This window comes from Bombus huntii, unplaced genomic scaffold (genome assembly GCF_024542735.1).
Source record: "Bombus huntii isolate Logan2020A unplaced genomic scaffold, iyBomHunt1.1 ctg00000052.1, whole genome shotgun sequence".
Classification (NCBI taxonomy): domain Eukaryota; kingdom Metazoa; phylum Arthropoda; class Insecta; order Hymenoptera; family Apidae; genus Bombus; species Bombus huntii.
Window position 1 is genome coordinate 1,641,674 of NW_026099316.1, and position 16,724 is coordinate 1,658,397.

Genomic DNA, 16,724 nt, shown 5'->3' on the forward strand with positions numbered 1-16,724 from the left:
CCAGGAATACGTAACTTGAGAAACTTGCTCGCGGCACCCTTACCGACCACCCTCTTGTAATGTTATTTCTCGCTAATAGGTGTAATTAACGACCGACCCAATTTCCTTTCGCCAAGAAATCTCGTAAAAGTCGATCAACCGTACAACTTTCTGCTCCTTTCCCCAGGGCTTATCAGTCTGTATTTACGAGCTTTATTTACGCCGGCTGATAAATATCGCGTTATTAATAACCGCGCTCGCGAATTCCTCGCTCTTTATAAGAATAAGAATATCTCGATACTCCGCAAATTATCTCCGCTTCCGATGGAGAAGAAAAAGGGACGAGCGGAACAAAAGTCGCTTTTTCACAGTCTAAATTATTACGCTTTGTTGGAATACAACGATATCAGTTGCATGCGGATAGAGTGTTTGATCGTACAGATTCTTCCATTCGTTGCCCAGCGCCATCCCCACCAGCGTGCGTTCGTGAGATGCACCACGGCAGTTAGCACGTGCATGCTTTTTCAAAAGGACGCCGGAAGAAACGTGAGGATATGGATGGAACATTCTAGACGAGCACGTCGAGAAGCTACTAGAAGGTTCTGTGGCACATGTGACGCCACACAGACACCCACACAGGTCACACTCATTACTGCATAGAGAGTGGGGATCTAAACCTTTTCAAGGGCCATGGTCACTAAGCCAGTCTGTGAATAACTAGCCAACTGTCTACATTCCAGAACGCACATTTATAACTCTCGAAATAATTGTTTAATAAATATCACATTGTATTATTTCAACATAAACATTGTGTCTTCCACAGAATATTAATCCTAATTCCAAGATTAAATTCTAACACGCTTTAATCCGTGAAAGTTTTCGTCTCGAGATAATTCTCGACTACACGAACGCCGCTGCAACCCGAAATTCGCTTAATTTATTCCCCACACGATAGTTCTCGCGCGGCAAGTTTTCCATGCACGAAGGAAACTTTGCCGCCGGCATAAACTCGCGATTGTACGTTGCCTGCGAGTTAGACAAATCGACGATACTACGCAAAATGAGCCGTGTCGCCGAAGAAGAGACATCTAGCTACAATGCTCACCTAATTGTGCACGACCGAGTGAATTAATAACGAGAGCTACCGCAGTAGTATACCCAGATTCACACGCTCGTTCGAAAGCGCGATTGCTCGCAATCTGCGTGAAAAACGAAACTGTGCCTGCCTACTCCAGATTAATCGGATTTCAGGGTTGCTGCGGTGTTTGTTGTTCGAACGTGGATCGTGTAAACGATCGTAGACGTAAACGACCATCGCGTAAAGCCGTTTCGAAAGCCTGTGCGATATCGATTTCCAACTTATTTATTAAATATTTATCATCTTGCTAACGAACGCTCCAACGTTATATACGCTTTCAATGGAAGCGCTGGAAGCACTCAACGTGCAAGAGAAAGTAAGCAACGTATACAGCTCGTTAGAACTGTATGCCTTAAACGTCCGATGGAACAGAGTTACGAGGATAAGGAGCAGCGCAATGGTTCCGAGGTCCGACCTATCGCTGCAAGTTCTAGGTATTTTCTATATTTCGTCACGATTCGATCGAGACGTTCGATGTCGAAGAATCGAAGGATATAAAACGTAACAGGTATCCGAAGAAATTAAGGAGAAAAGGAAGAAAAAAGAAGCAAATTGTTCGCAGCTTTCGCCCTGTTTTCACTTGAAAGATTAATAGGCGCGCGATCATGGAAGTGACAAGCGTGCGGAACAGTTCCGCCCGTCGGACAGGGATAGAGATGGCACGACGAGATTGCACCTTGGCTCGCGTATCCGAGTGCAACGTTGTCGCGAATTACGATGTAACCGCGATAACAGCCCGGTATACGGTACCACCTCTGGGGGATTAATAATGCAAGGAGCCGTATTTAGAACCGCGTTGGGACCGGTCTTCTTACACGGTCTACGGACGACTTGGCGTTTCCTACGTCTACGGGTGTGTGTTTACAGCAGACTCGAAAATACTTTAGCACGCACCTAGCACGTAAGTGCAACCGCGCGCTAAGCCGAGTACGTGCACCAGCAACTGTGGAACCGGGGGAAAGTTTCACAATGGACGACGTTGAAACAATTTGCAACGACCGCCGTACCATGCCGGAAACTCGCTCCAACGTTTCGAATTTCGAATATCCGCTCTTCCCCTTCTTCGAATACGGACGCGATGACGCGAGAATTCGCGAGAAAACGCGGCCTTTCACTCGCAGCGGTTAAAATCGCAACGGCATTAACAACGATCGAAACGGATTCTAGTTGCCAGGTTAGTTTCATCGTCGAAATCGAAAAAGGAGCTACGTGTACGTATTTACGACGCGGCTCGATGTCACCGGGAGACGTAAACGATCGTGCCTGCTCCTCTAAGCAATGGTTGGAACGAAGCAGAGGTCGCGTAACCGATCAATTACTACATCGTCCAGTGGAGATCCTATCGTTGCGACAGTGGTTCCCTAATTTCACATTTTAACCGCGCGAAATCCCGAATCGAATCGTAATCGAACCACAAATCCATTAGAAAGCTCGATGGTACTCATATTACGTGAATAGATGGGACATATTATACGAAGGCGTATTATTGTTTACGACCAAATGTGTTTCGATATTACGTTTCGAATATGCAAACGAATATCATCTGTCCGATCCGTTTTTAATAACTCGGCTACATCGATAACCCGATAAAAATATTCCTACGGGTTAAGGAAATTCGAGGATTTGGGAATACAAATTATTGACTATATTTCACACACCACAGTTATACATCTATATTACTCTCTGAAGAACGTCTTGCACGCACGCTTGTCGCCAACCGACTATCCTAGATTCTTCTAACATCTGGCAACAGTCTTTTGTCTCCACTAAGACCTTGACGCCCTCTAACCCTTACACACACACTCTCATGTACAGTGTAAATGTATCACTTCCCTAACACGCCTCCTTACATTTATACTGTACACTTAATTTTATTTACATACTTGTCCAATTAACAAAATATTTAACATTTATCGCTTTATTTACATTTCTCTTATTTTACATTCATCCATGACCTAAACCTTTCAAATTTCTCTCTACACAGTGCCTTCGTAAAAATATCCGCAGTGTTTTCTTCTGTACTTACTTTTATCATGTTTATCTTATTTTCCTTTACGTACTCGTGAACGTAATGGTAATGAACTTCAATGTGTTTAGAATTTTTTGTAAAAGTTCCGTATTTTGCTATACTCATTACTCCAGAGTCATCCTCATAGATTTTTACAGGGTTATCGTCTACATTTACATCGAAGATTTTCATTAGTTCTCTGATAGTCATTACTTCGCTCACCGCTTCCGATAGAGCAACATACTCTGCATTCGTCGAGGCTTTTGTCACACACCTTTGTTTTTTAGACTTCCATCCAATTACATTTCCATACAATCTAATTACATACCCAGAAGTCGATTTCCTATCTATATGATCTCCTGCCCAATCAGCGTCCACATAACAATCTATCGTTTCGCACTTTTCATTTCTATTATAATGTAGCCCTAAATCTCTAGTCCGGTACAAATATTTCAATATTCGCAAGGCATATTTAAAATGTGTCTCGTTACAACAATCTTGAAATCTACTCAGATAATTCACACTATAACTTTTATCGGGTCTGGTATTTACACTAATATACAACAATGCGCCAATTAAATTCTTGTATCCAATGTCCTCTCTATTTATCTCAGCTTTTTCAATTTTTAAGTTGGTCTCCATAGGTGTACAGTACAATTTGCTATTATGTAATTTATATTTGTTTGCTAATGATTCTATGTATATCTTTTGGCTTAATCTCATTTCATTTTTTAAATAATCATACTCTATATTTATTCCAAGATATTCTTTTACTTCACCTAAATCTTTCATTTCAAATTTATCAGTTAATAATTTTTTTTCTTTTTTTTTTACACTTTGTATCTTCCCTTTGTTTTTACTACAAATCAACAAATCGTCTACGTATATTAACACATAAACAACATTTTCTCCCTCTCCATAAGTATATAGGCACAGCTCTATATTGTTCTTCTTAAAACCTAATCTCGTCACATACTTATCAAAACACTCATACCAGTCCCTCGGACTTTCTTTTAACCCATAAAGCGCTTTCGATAATTTACAAACTCTATTCGTTCCGTCCGCATATCCCTTTGGTTGATTTACATATACCTCCGAGGTTACTTCACCATTTAAAAAGGCAGTTTCTACATCCATTTGCTCAATTATTAATCCATTTTGACAACAATATGATAGCAATATCTTAAAGGTCTGATTACTCGCCACTGGAGAATATATGTCATCGGCTACGTTTCTTTGTTGAAATCCCCTTACCACTAATCTAGCCTTATACCTGTCCTCTGATTTTTTCGTGTAAACCCATTTTACATCTAATACTTCTTTGCCTTTTACCCTTTCTACCAATTTCCAAGTTTTATTCTTATAGAGACATTCTATTTCCTTATCCATAGTCTGGATACCTTACTGGAGTTTTCTTAATACGTGTAGATCTCCTAGTAGTGTTTGAGCTTTCAGTACTACTATCATTTTCATCTTCCCTACCTTCTAACTCTTCCTTATCCATACCATCCAATGAATAGTTATCTTCGCTATCATTTCTCTAATCTGCCTCTAATGAGTTTTCCTCAAAACCGATACATTTAGTGTCTGTCTCTATGACCTCTACATGTCTAGCTATTGTTATTTTCCCACCTAATAAGACTCTGTATCCTACTTCACTATATCCTGATAAAATTCCCATATCTGCCTTCTTGTCCCATTTGGAAACTCTTTTTTGTTCTGGCCTTCTTACAAAAACTTTACTTCCATATAGATGTAGATTTTTAACACTTGGTTTTCTCCCGAAGAATATTTCAAAAGGTGTCTTTCTCTCTATAGTATTCGCTAATATTCGATATTTCAAGTATACCGCTGTACAAGCTATTTCCGGCCAGTACCTTTTATGTACTTTCTCTTCCGCTAACAAGCAACGCGCCATGTCCATCACTGTTCTATTATACCTTTCCGCTGTCCCGTTTAATTCATGTACGTATGTTGGGCAATTATTTATTCTTATACCTTTATCCCTAGCAAATTTATAAATTCGATTATTTAAATATTCTTTGCCATTATCGCATCTTAATATTTTTAACCTCTTGCCCGTTAAATTTTCGGCTTCATTTACGAACGGTACGAAAGAATCAAAGACCTCATCTTTTGATTTTATACAATAGATCCTAGCTATTTTACTATAATCATCGATAGATGAAATAAAATATTTTTCTCCATTGAATCCGGTAGTCTTGTAGTGGAGTAGTTGCTGCCAGGTGAAAAGAGAATTCGCGTTTCGTCCCGGGACTACCGGTGGACTCGTCAGTAAGGCTATGCCCGGTAGTCCCTGCCTTAGACGCAGAGGGAGTCTCTCGCTAGGTGCGGTATTTGTATCGTGACACCCTATATTCGATCGCTAGCGAGACAGACAGACTCGTTGTCGTCGTAGTAGCCCTCTGGTGTTGGCGGTTGGTACCCGCGAATCGCCCGGGAGGTGTTACGACCGCGTTGATGCCTCGGATCTGTCGGCGTCCTGTTGGCACCAATCCGCCGCAGTCTTAAAGGGACCACACACGTCCGTATGAATAATTTCCATTATTTCCCTAGCCTTAGTTCGATTATTTTTGAAAGGTAAGTTATGCATTTTGCTTTCTATACACACCCTACATTTCAAAAGTTCCATTTCAAATTCATTAGGTATGCCAGTCACTAGCTGCTCTTTACCCAAAATCTTTAAGTATTTAAAATTTACGTGTCCTAGCATCCTATGCCATCTTTCCTTTTTACTCATACCACTACGTTCGGCGCTGTTTACTAAGTGCTTCTTCCCTTTCAATATACTTTTTATTCTATATGTCCCATTCTCTTTGAACGCTACAGCTGTAAGTTTATTATCCTCATCTATTACTTTCGCAATATTTCCTTTGGAAATAACCGTATTCTTATTGTCTGTTAGTTTACCTAAACTAATCAAATTTGCGGACATTTCTTTCGCGTAAAATACTTTCCTCATATTTATTTCATTTTGTTTTCCGAATGCTTCAAAATAACTTATAACATTCCCAACTTTTGACGCTTTTATCGGTCTATTATCGCCTAAATATATATTTACCGGTTCTCTTAGGTCGATAGATTTATCAAAATAATTTATATCATTAATTATGTGATCGGTACAACCGCTATCTAATAGCCACACTATTTCGTTCTTACTTATTTCATTCGTCTCACTGCTGTTTGCTGCGTGCGCCGTTGCTATCCATATGCCTGCTCTTGAGTTTCCATGCTCGCCCGTGCCGGTTGTTGATTGACGATGAAAGTTTCCACGTCCCCTGCTCGTATTGCCTTTGTTCCCTCTTTCTCTGTTTCGACCACGTGTTGGCCCATGCCAATAGCCGTTACTGCTTCCCGCTTGGACGCCATTTTGACACTCTCTCTCGCAAAGTGTCCTAATCTTCCACATCTGAAGCATCCTTCCTTTTTTGCAGAAAAGGCGTTGGTTTGTCTTTCTCCTCGATTGGATTTATTTTTCTTCTCTGCTATTTCTATTTTATTTTTCACATACGCTACCGTTTGATTCTCTTCTTTCAATGCGTCTATTACGTCCGCTATGTAGCTGTATTCTTCGGGTAACGTATTCAGCATGTAATTCAGCTTTTCCCTCTCACTTACTTGTGCGCCCGCACTTTTTAATTCGTTTATTAATTTTTCGAAATCGTTAAAGAATGATGCTGAATCACTGTAGTTCTCCAGTCTTATGTTTTCCAATCTCCTTCTGCATACTATCTGCAGTGCCGTCGATTCTTTCAAGTACATTTCATCGAACCATTTTATTATATCATACGCCGTTTTTCCTTCCCTAACATACTCCAATTGTCTGTTCTTTATTGCACTACAAATTATATTTATCGCCTTCAAATCCTTTTTGTCCCGGTCTTCATCGTCTCTTTCGTTCTTCATTCTAGTTGTAACAACCTCGCATTCCTTATATTTGAGAAACATCGTGATTCTTTGCTTCCACATTCCATAATCCTCACCATCGAATATAGGTATCATGATTTCCGATCTCTCCATTTTAATTGATTCTTCCTTTTTTTCTTTTCTTACTACGTGCTCGAAGTATATTTTTCCTCTGAAAGTTCTTTTTTCTTTACTGAAAACTCACTCGCAAGATCCTAACCACGCACTAAATATCTTGCAAAACTAGTAACCATGCTCTGCTACCATGTTAAGGAAATTCGAGGATTTGGAAATACAAATAATTGACTATATTTCACACACAACAGCTATACATCTATATTACACTCTGAAGAACGTCTTGCACGCACGCATGTCGCCAACCGACTATCCAGAATCTCCTAACGGCAGTCTTTTGTCTCAACTAAGACCTGGACGCCCTCTGACCCTTACACACACTCTCATGTACAGTGTAAATGTATCACTTCCCTAACAGTGTCCTTGGGTAGAACGGTCGAGATAATGCGGACGCGAACTTGGTTGTCGTCAAGTCGCGTGTAGGTGATGAGCTGCAGGTGTCATGCAATGAGTTACGCGTGACTCGCGACGAGATCGGCGTTCGAGTCGATGCGATCTTCTCCGTCGGCGGAGTCTGAATAGCGTTACTGTTTAGATTATTATTGTTTCCCTGGATCCTGATAGACGTGTTGCTGCTATATTCTGGTGGTTGTGAATTCGCCATGGTGGGTACTTTATCCGTGGGCCCTTGTGGCAATGGCGAAGGTGGCGTCATCGCATTATGTCCCGGAAAATGATTCTCCGGTAATTTAAGCGAAGCAGTCTCGCGAGCTGATTCGTCGTTGGTCGATTGTGACGTCGTAGTTAGTCGTATGTGGTTTAACTGATTGCTTACTCGGAGTACTAATTTTTTGTACTCGTCTGCTATTTCAAGGCCGCGCTCGCTCGCTTCCTCGTCTATGCTCACAATCTCGTTTTAAATGACGCGGAGTTCCATCTCATAGATTTCCAGACGATTTTTGATTTGGATAAACTTGGCCTCTCGCGGACAGCCGGATTGTTCGATTACGTCCAGTTTTTTTCTTAAGCGTGTAAAGTGGCCGGTATATTGGCCCCGGCGTCGACGCAAGGCGGCAAGTTCGTTTCCGGTTGCCATTATTTGTTATATAATTGAGAATGGAGTGGTTATAACTTACTTCTGTTGACGATTGTCCAGTTGCGGCAGGAGGCTGCGTGGTTGCGTTTCAACCACCGAATTATACCTCTTCAAGGGTGACGGCCCTTGACGTTACTGACCTCGCTGGGGTGGTATCGCTTCCGCTGCTGGTTATGTTGGATTCACGTGGCACTGTATGATAGTGGGTGTCACTGGTGTGCACTTTTCACTTGACACTGAATCTGGCTCGAAGGACCAAATGTTACGACCCTTCGCGGAGAGACGCGGTTGCGAGGAAAACGATTCGGTTAATCGACGCCGCGAAATCGTCGTTCCCCCTGTTTCGGTTAAGATAACAGAGGTGGTTAAATGAATATGACACAGTATAGTAAGTTATATATCACCGTTTATTCTGACAACTTGTAAAGAAGACACTTACGCTGGTGTGTATGTACGAGATGAGTGAGTGACTGATCTACGGGTGTATTCCCGGTCAAAGGATGTTGACTGTTCGAAGGATGTAAAATCAGTGTGGTTCGGAGAGGATTCTGTGGCGGAGGAAAGCTAAGGATGGGTGTGTCTAGCGCACGGGGCCATCGGATTTGTTGGTGACGATTTTAGTTAGGAGAGTGAGGGAATAGGCTTCGTTGTTAATTGGTTAAACGAAGGGTCTTAACCGCCCACGAGAGAAAGTGGTTAGTGGGAGGAATGTTGCATCATACGTGAGAAAAACTTCCCTTGTCAAGCCGTAGTAGACAAAGGTCTTTAGAAATGCTTCGAAAACAGACGTTTGTTCAGTTTGGAGGACCTCGACTAGGAAATTCCTGAGATTTATGGAAGGTACTTGAGACTATTGAGCGTACGCAGTGAGTATCCGAAGACATCTGGTTGCCATCTTGCCCGCGGTGTGTGGCCTGGGCTAAGTAGAATGTTACGCGACGTAACAAATTACGTCGGTTCGGAAGTTGTATTACTAGATACTTATATTCACAGATTTCAATTCACTTATCCATTGATTGATGTTAGGACAAGTGAGGAACTTCGCATGTTATTAAATTAACAAATAAAATGTATTGTTCCTGATAAATGGTATGCAGAATAGTATTGGAAATAAAAGACTGATTTATATTACAGTTCAAGTGACTGATAGTAGGAAAGCAGTGATGGAACATGAGGCAACGTAATATAAAATTGAATCCCTGAGTATAGCATGTAGATAGTATTTCGAGTGTGGACGGAGGACAAAACTATGCACATTCCTTTTTCAATTCCAAGGAAAAACATCATCGATGAGTCAGATGTCAAAACACGATGGAAATTGCTCGTTGTTAATTGAGCAAGTTTGATACAATTACACAAGCTAAAGATTTAACTTGAAATTTTTTTGAAGAAATTTATTTTTGATTATACCTGATGTCAAGCGCGGTATTAAGTATCATGCTTTTATAACTATTGTTTTAAATATTTTTGTGTTGAAATAATGTCGTTTGGGTGTCTGTTTTGTACTGGAGGAGTACCCGAAATAATTATACTCGTCGTGTACAGCTAAACAGCTACAGGCAGTTGTTTGTATTCCTGGAACGCGTTGGATTCGTGTTTGCATGGTACGTTGATTGGAATGACTTAGAGGTGGGTTACTGGGGGTGCGAGTAATTATGTTTCAGCCAGGATTGGATAGAGAACGCGTTTAATCGGCGTTTAAAGATCCGCTTAAGATACACAAGCTCTGGTAGTTTCTAATTGGATCGTTATAGATGTCGAATCCTTTCTGCTAAATACGTTTTTCGGAGACATTAAGTTCATAAAGGTCATATTTTTAAAGAGGAGGAGAGAGGTGGTATGCATTGGATAAAGGTAACAATTTTATATGCAGGATGTTACGCCACGAGGCTCACCACAGGCTGTATTTTCTAACCTTCGCTCGTGGTCCTACAACGTCGCAGGCGGACCATCTTATCTGCCCGCCGGATCATATACAATGTATCGACGAGAGCATAGTTGTCGCCAAGCAGCGAGCTCTAGAAACGTCGATTTTTGACCGTTACGATTTTCACATAAGAAGAGGCATACGTGATCATAGGCGCGAGCGGTGGCCTGACCCGAGCATAGTGGGGGCCGTCTTCCAAATGAGACAAAGGAATAATCGAAGGGCGATCAGTTCCTTCTGACGAGTCAAACGTGACTCTTCGACAAATCTGACGAGTAAACGAATTTATCTAGAGAGTTCGCAAAGTCGAGTCAAATTTCTGTAACATAATCATCATATTATTGTAAAATATATTATTCTATGTTAACCTGTTAATACAGTGTTACATTCATTAAACCACCTCTGTTATCTTAACCGAAACAGGGAAACGACTATTTCGCGGCGTCGATTAACATAATCGTAGCGAGAATTTACGCCTCTCGCTGAAACGTTTTCCTAGCGACCGTGTCTCTCCGCGAACGGTCGTAACATTTGGTCCTTCGAGCCGGATACAGTGGCAAGTGAAAAGTGCACGCCAGTGACCTCCACTACCATACAGTGCCACGTGAATCCAATACAAACAGCAGCAGAAGCGTTACCACTCCAGCGAAGTCAGTAGCGCCAGGGACCATCAGTTTTGAAGAGGCATAACCCTCTTGAAAACGCAAGAACGCAACCACGCAGCCTCACGCCAACAACTAGACGGTCGACTTCAGTAAGAACACGTCTTACACATTAAACGAGACACACACGGTGACGAGTAACATTTAAACTCGCAACCGCAAGGTAAGCTCGTTCATTGCATTCTTCTCACAATCTGCTATACCAATGGAAAATACAGAGAAAATTACCTCCTTGCATCGGAGACGAGGCTTTCAAATCGGTCGATTTACCTTTCTATCGAAACGACTCGATGAATACGAAAAATCTAGACAACCGAATAAGGCCCATTTAACGGCCTATACGACACTACTCGACGACACGTGGAAACAATATCGATTGTTACAAGAGGAATTAGAAGATTTAGGCGAGATGGACGACGCGCGCGTTTCCGAAGTAACCGACACATATTACAATCTGGTAATACGAATACACACTCTCATGGATGATACACCAGCATCGTCGTCGAAATCACAAGGCTGCGAGTCTAATATCGCCGAGCCGACATCAATTAAACTGCCTGAAATTCACCTGCCTACTTTCGACGGTACCATCGAAAATTGGCATTCATTTTACGACTCCTTCTTATCCACTATCGATCGAAGCGAGCGACTTACACCCGTGCAGAAGTCCCACTACCTACGATCCTCTTTGACCGGAAAGGCCGCGCGAAGCATACAATCGTTAGATGTCACCGAGTTAAATTAATCGAACGCTATTGACGTTCTGATGGAAAAATTCGACTGCCACCGTCAAGTCTGCATGCGCCACTGGGACTTGATTTTTGACTATCCGAAAATAACCAAAGAGACACCCGAAGCGATAGATGATTTTCTTGAGACGGTCAAGGTAAACCTCCAAGCGCTAGAAAAACTCGGTGAACCAGTTACCTCAAATGTCGCTCTTATAAAATTATTCACGTCGAAGCTACCCTCAGCCATCATTCGCAAATGGCAGCGCACATTGCCGGACAGGAAAATGCCGTCATATACGCATCTGGTAGACTTTCTGAAAACACGGACGAACGGCGACAGGACAAGTTCAGCATCAACCGTGATAAAAAGAGAGTCCGATCAACACAAACGTCAGCGACCGAACGCACCGCGAAGTTACGCATTCACAACTACACATAATACGTTGGTGTGTCCGAATTGTCAAGGACAACACGAATTATGGAATTGTGATGTCTTCAAAGCAAAGTCGCCTAAAAAACGCCTTGAAATCGCCAAGAGGGCGTCTCTATGTACCAATTGTTTAGGTAAGGGACACGCTATTACTCATTGCTCCGCCGGTTCATGTCGCATCTGCAGGCAGCGACACCATACATACCTACATCAAGACCATGGTCATAGCAAATCACGACCACGTGTAAGCCGATCATCGAGCGGTCGATCATCGAGCGATCGATCATCCAACGGTCGATCTTCGCCTAGTTCACCGACCCCGCGATCGTCACATCGTTCGAGACGCGCATCCACGTCTCCCCGATCGTCTCCCCGATCGTCTCCGCGAACATCTCCGAAACGTGAATCTCGGTTATCGCGAACGACGGCATCGGGATCAAATATATCGTCCAGTCCTAGACGACAAGGAAAACAATGACGTCATCAAACGACCTTGTTAGGGACCGAACCACAGAAAACGGACTCATTGACCTCGCTTCCTTCTGAACCACTGCAGCACGATTTGTTAGTCACAGCGCAGGTCAACATATTGAACAATAAAGTTCAACCATTCCGTTGTAGAGCTCTGCTAGACACCGGCTCTAGCATGAACTTTATCACCGAAAAACTCGCTGATTCGCTAAAACTTAACCAACGGAAACGTTAGGTCCCAATCGGAACACTCAACACGTTATCGACAACCTCGAAACGTTACATCACGGCCACGATCATCTCCATCGACGGCACATACGAACGCACCTTGACGTTCCTAATCATACCGACAATATCGCCTTGGGTCCCAGATCAACCCGTAGATCGCTCAATAATACATATACCGAGGAATCTCCAACTAGCCGATCCAAGATTCCATAGGCCTGCGCCGATCGAAATATTGTTGAGCGCCGGACCAACGCTAGCATCACTCTGTGTCGGCCAACTTGACATCAGTCAAGCAAACGGGCCCGACTTGCGTCTGCAAAAAACGCGATTCGGATGGGTCATCGGGGGGAGCCCAACCTCGCAATCATCAGCACTCGCATTTCACGCCTTCACGACGGCTTTACAGGCGGACCCCGCCCGTGTTTGGGAAATCGACGAAGGACCGCCCACTGCACACATTTCGGAAGCGGAACGACAGTGCGAAGAACACTTTCGAAATCACGATCAACGCACCAACGAAGGGCGATACATGGTCGCTCTCCCATTCAACGAAACAATTCCTTCGCTTGGATCCTCTAAGACAATGGCGATGAAGCGACTCATTTTCCTCTGTCGTCGATTCCAACGAGACAAACGATTCGAAGCCGACTATCGCGCCGTGATACAAGAATATGTGGAATTAGGACACATGACGAAGATTACCACGGACAACTGCACGGACGACGGATATTTTCTGCCACATCACGGCGTGATCAAAGAGTCCAGCCAAACTACAAAACTCCGAGTTGTGTTTGACGGATCTGCACCAACCACCACCGGAGTTTCATTAAACGACGTACTTCATACGGGACCGAAACTACAAGATGACTTATTCTTCATCCTTCTAAGATTTCGTTCTCATCAATGCGTCATTACATTCGATGTCGAAAAGATGTATCGACAATTTCTTGTGCGTCCAGAGGATCGAAAATTTCAACAAATTTTGTGGCGTAATTCTGATGGAGAAGTTGACACCTATCAACTTAATACAGTGACATTCGGGCTGTCAGCGGCCCCTTATCTAGCCATTCGGTGCCTCAAACAACTGGCGGACGACGAGGGACATCGGTACCCACGAGCGGCGACGGTCTTACAGCGAGACTTCTACGTCGACGATGTTCTCACAGGAGTTGATAGAAAGGTCGAGGCACGATCATTGAGAACGGAGCTCACGGAACTGGCCGGCTTAAACATTCGAAAATGGGCATCGAACGACCGGGAACTGCTACGAGGACTTTTCGAGCAGGACATAAACGACAAGCTGCTACTAGGCGAATCGCAAACCTTCAAAACTCTGGGTGTGGTTTGGAATTCCTTTGACGATTCGATCCTATATTCCGTAAAAATTAATTCTACCGCCTCTCGAATCACGAAGAGAACAATCAGCTCCGAAATCGCCAAGATCTACGACCCCCCTGGATTATTGGCACCAGTGATCGTTCGTGCTAAGATGCTGCTCCAACGACTCTGGACTTTAAAAATTGATTGGGACGAATCTCTACCGGCTGACGTGCACACGGAATGGAGCAAATATTATGCACAGCTGCCATTATTGAATAACGTGAAGTTTCCACGTAAAACGATAATCAAGGCTGCAGCGGAAATTAAATTACACGGGTTCTGTGACGCTAGCGAAAGGGCTTATGGGGCATGCGTTTACCTTCGCACCATCACTCCGGATGGTCATGTCTGGACACGACTCCTCACTGCAAAATCAAAGGTGGCTCCACTGAAATCACAAACCATTCCAAGGCTGGAACTGAGTGGAGCACTTCTTCTCGCATCATTGGCCACCACAGTCCTTCAAGCTTTATCAAGCAACATTTCTCGGACTGTTTACTGGACGGATTCTACAATCGTACTTCATTGGATCAATACATCACCCCATACGCTGAAAACCTTTGTCGCTGATCGTGTGACAGAAATTCAGCAGAAGACTCACACCTCAGATTGGCGTCACATTCCCACTGCCGATAACCCTGCAGATCTCATATCTCGAGGCCAATCACCCGAAGATTTCCTGCGACCAACCATTTGGCAACATGGTCCGGAATGGCTCCAACAACCAGAAAGATACTGGCCGACGTGGAACCCAGTACCATTAACTGAAATACCAGAGGAGAAGAAAGCAACATGTCTGGCCGTGACTCCTGCTGACCACAGTCTACTGGAGAGATTTTCTTCTTGGCCCAAGCTGATTAGAATTACCGCTCGTTGCCTCCGATGGAGACAAAAACAGGATCGAGGGAGACCTCTAACCACACATGATTTAACCAATGCGCATAACAAATTGGTCAAACTGTTACAATTCTGTTATTTTTCAGATGAAATCCGCACTCTCCGAACAGATCGAAATTCTGCAGTGAAGGGGAAGCTGCAACGACTCAATCCATTTCTGGACAAAGACGGGATGTTGCGAGTCGGAGGCCGACTCAGTCACTCACCAATGCCGTTCAGTCAGAAACACCCAATCATTGTACCCAAATCCTCAGTCACAGCACTCATAATCGAGCATGAACACCTCATCAATCTCCACTCCGGAACTCAAGCTACCTTATACGCCTTAAGAAGATCTTATTGGCCTATCGACGGCCGTAGTCACGTTTGGAGCACGCTGAAGATGTTCGTCCGTTGCTGCCGAGCTAATCCACCTCCAGTGGATTACGTATTGGGCGACCTCCCAGCCTCACGGATAACGGAATCTCGACCGTTTACCAACGTCGGAATAGATTATTGCGGACCGTTTTACATCAAAGAACGAAAGGATCGCAACCGACGCAAAATTAAGGTATATGTAGCAATCTTTATATGTCTTGAAGTCAAAGCAGTCCACATCGAGCTGGTCAGCGACCTCACTAGCGAGGCCTTCATTGCTGCTCTGCGAAGATTCATCGCTCACCGAGAATTCTGTGTGACAATTTACTCCGACAACGGTACCATCTTCGTTGGCGCCAACAATGAATTACGAGAGCTCCGAAATCTCCTGCAATCCGACGATCATAAGGTAAAGGTTCAGTCCTTTTTAGTCGACCGACGGATCGAATGGCTCTTCATTCCTCCCAACTCACCTCACTTCGGAGGGCTATGGGAAGCTGCAGTGAAATCCTTCAAACGACATTTCAGGCGTGTCGCAGGTAACGAGCTCTTGACATTCGAAAATTTAAATACACTTATCATTGAAATCGAGTCTATCCTCAACTCCCGTCCGCTGACTCCAGTATCATCTGATCCATTACAACACAGGGTGGGGATACATGGGAGGCAGACGTAGAGAGGACGGAGCTGCGTGCGTAATCGAAATCTCCGGAAAACTGGAGAGCCTGGGCAAGGGAGGTAACCAGAGTGGAGGACTAGTGCCTGTGAGCGCAAAACGGGTGTGGATACGGGACGTCCGGCTTGGACAAGGAGGAGTTAAAGGAGGACGGAATGGTTGTCGGTTGCTCACCTGGACATCAACGCCCGGGGCGTTCGTCCACGGAGCCCTGCTGGAACGCGGCAACGGATACGCCGCGGTCGAGTGGGCAGGGATGATGGTGGTGGGGGTGTACGTGTCACCTAACAGTGGACGGGCAGCGTTCGAAGAATTCCTAGACGGAGTTGGCGACTGCGTCAGGCGACGACTCCCACGACAAGTGCTCGTCCTGGGAGACTTCAACGCGCACTCCACGGAATGGGGGAACGCCAGGGCCAACGCGCGGCCGCACGCTATCAAACTGGGCCGCGGGACTTGGACTTCTGTTAGTGAACAGGGGCTCGACCAGTACCTGCGTGACGTGCAGAGGGAGCTCCATTGTTGACATAACATGGGCCTCCCCCGAGGCATTCAGGCGGATCTCAGGCTGGAGAGTGGCCGAAGGGGTCGAGACGCTGTCGGACCACCTCTACATATTGATGGAGGTGGACGCACCTGGACCTGGAATGCCGGCGACAAACGACGGGCGCGGCCCGCCGAGGGGGAGACACGCGCGCTTACCGCCTAGATGGAAAATAAAGGAGAGGAATGAAGATCTACT

General features: G+C 44.2%; 1 protein-coding gene across 1 annotated transcript; it reads left to right on the forward strand.

The window, feature by feature from the left end:
• Positions 1-11,611: 11,611 nt before the first annotated feature.
• On the forward strand, positions 11,612-16,508 carry LOC126875698 (uncharacterized). The gene is made up of 3 exons (XM_050638588.1): positions 11,612-12,107; positions 12,816-15,845; positions 15,955-16,508. Exons 1-3 carry the CDS (start codon positions 11,612-11,614, stop codon positions 16,506-16,508), a joined length of 4,080 nt encoding a protein of 1,359 aa, XP_050494545.1.
• The last annotated feature ends 216 nt before the right edge of the window (positions 16,509-16,724 follow it).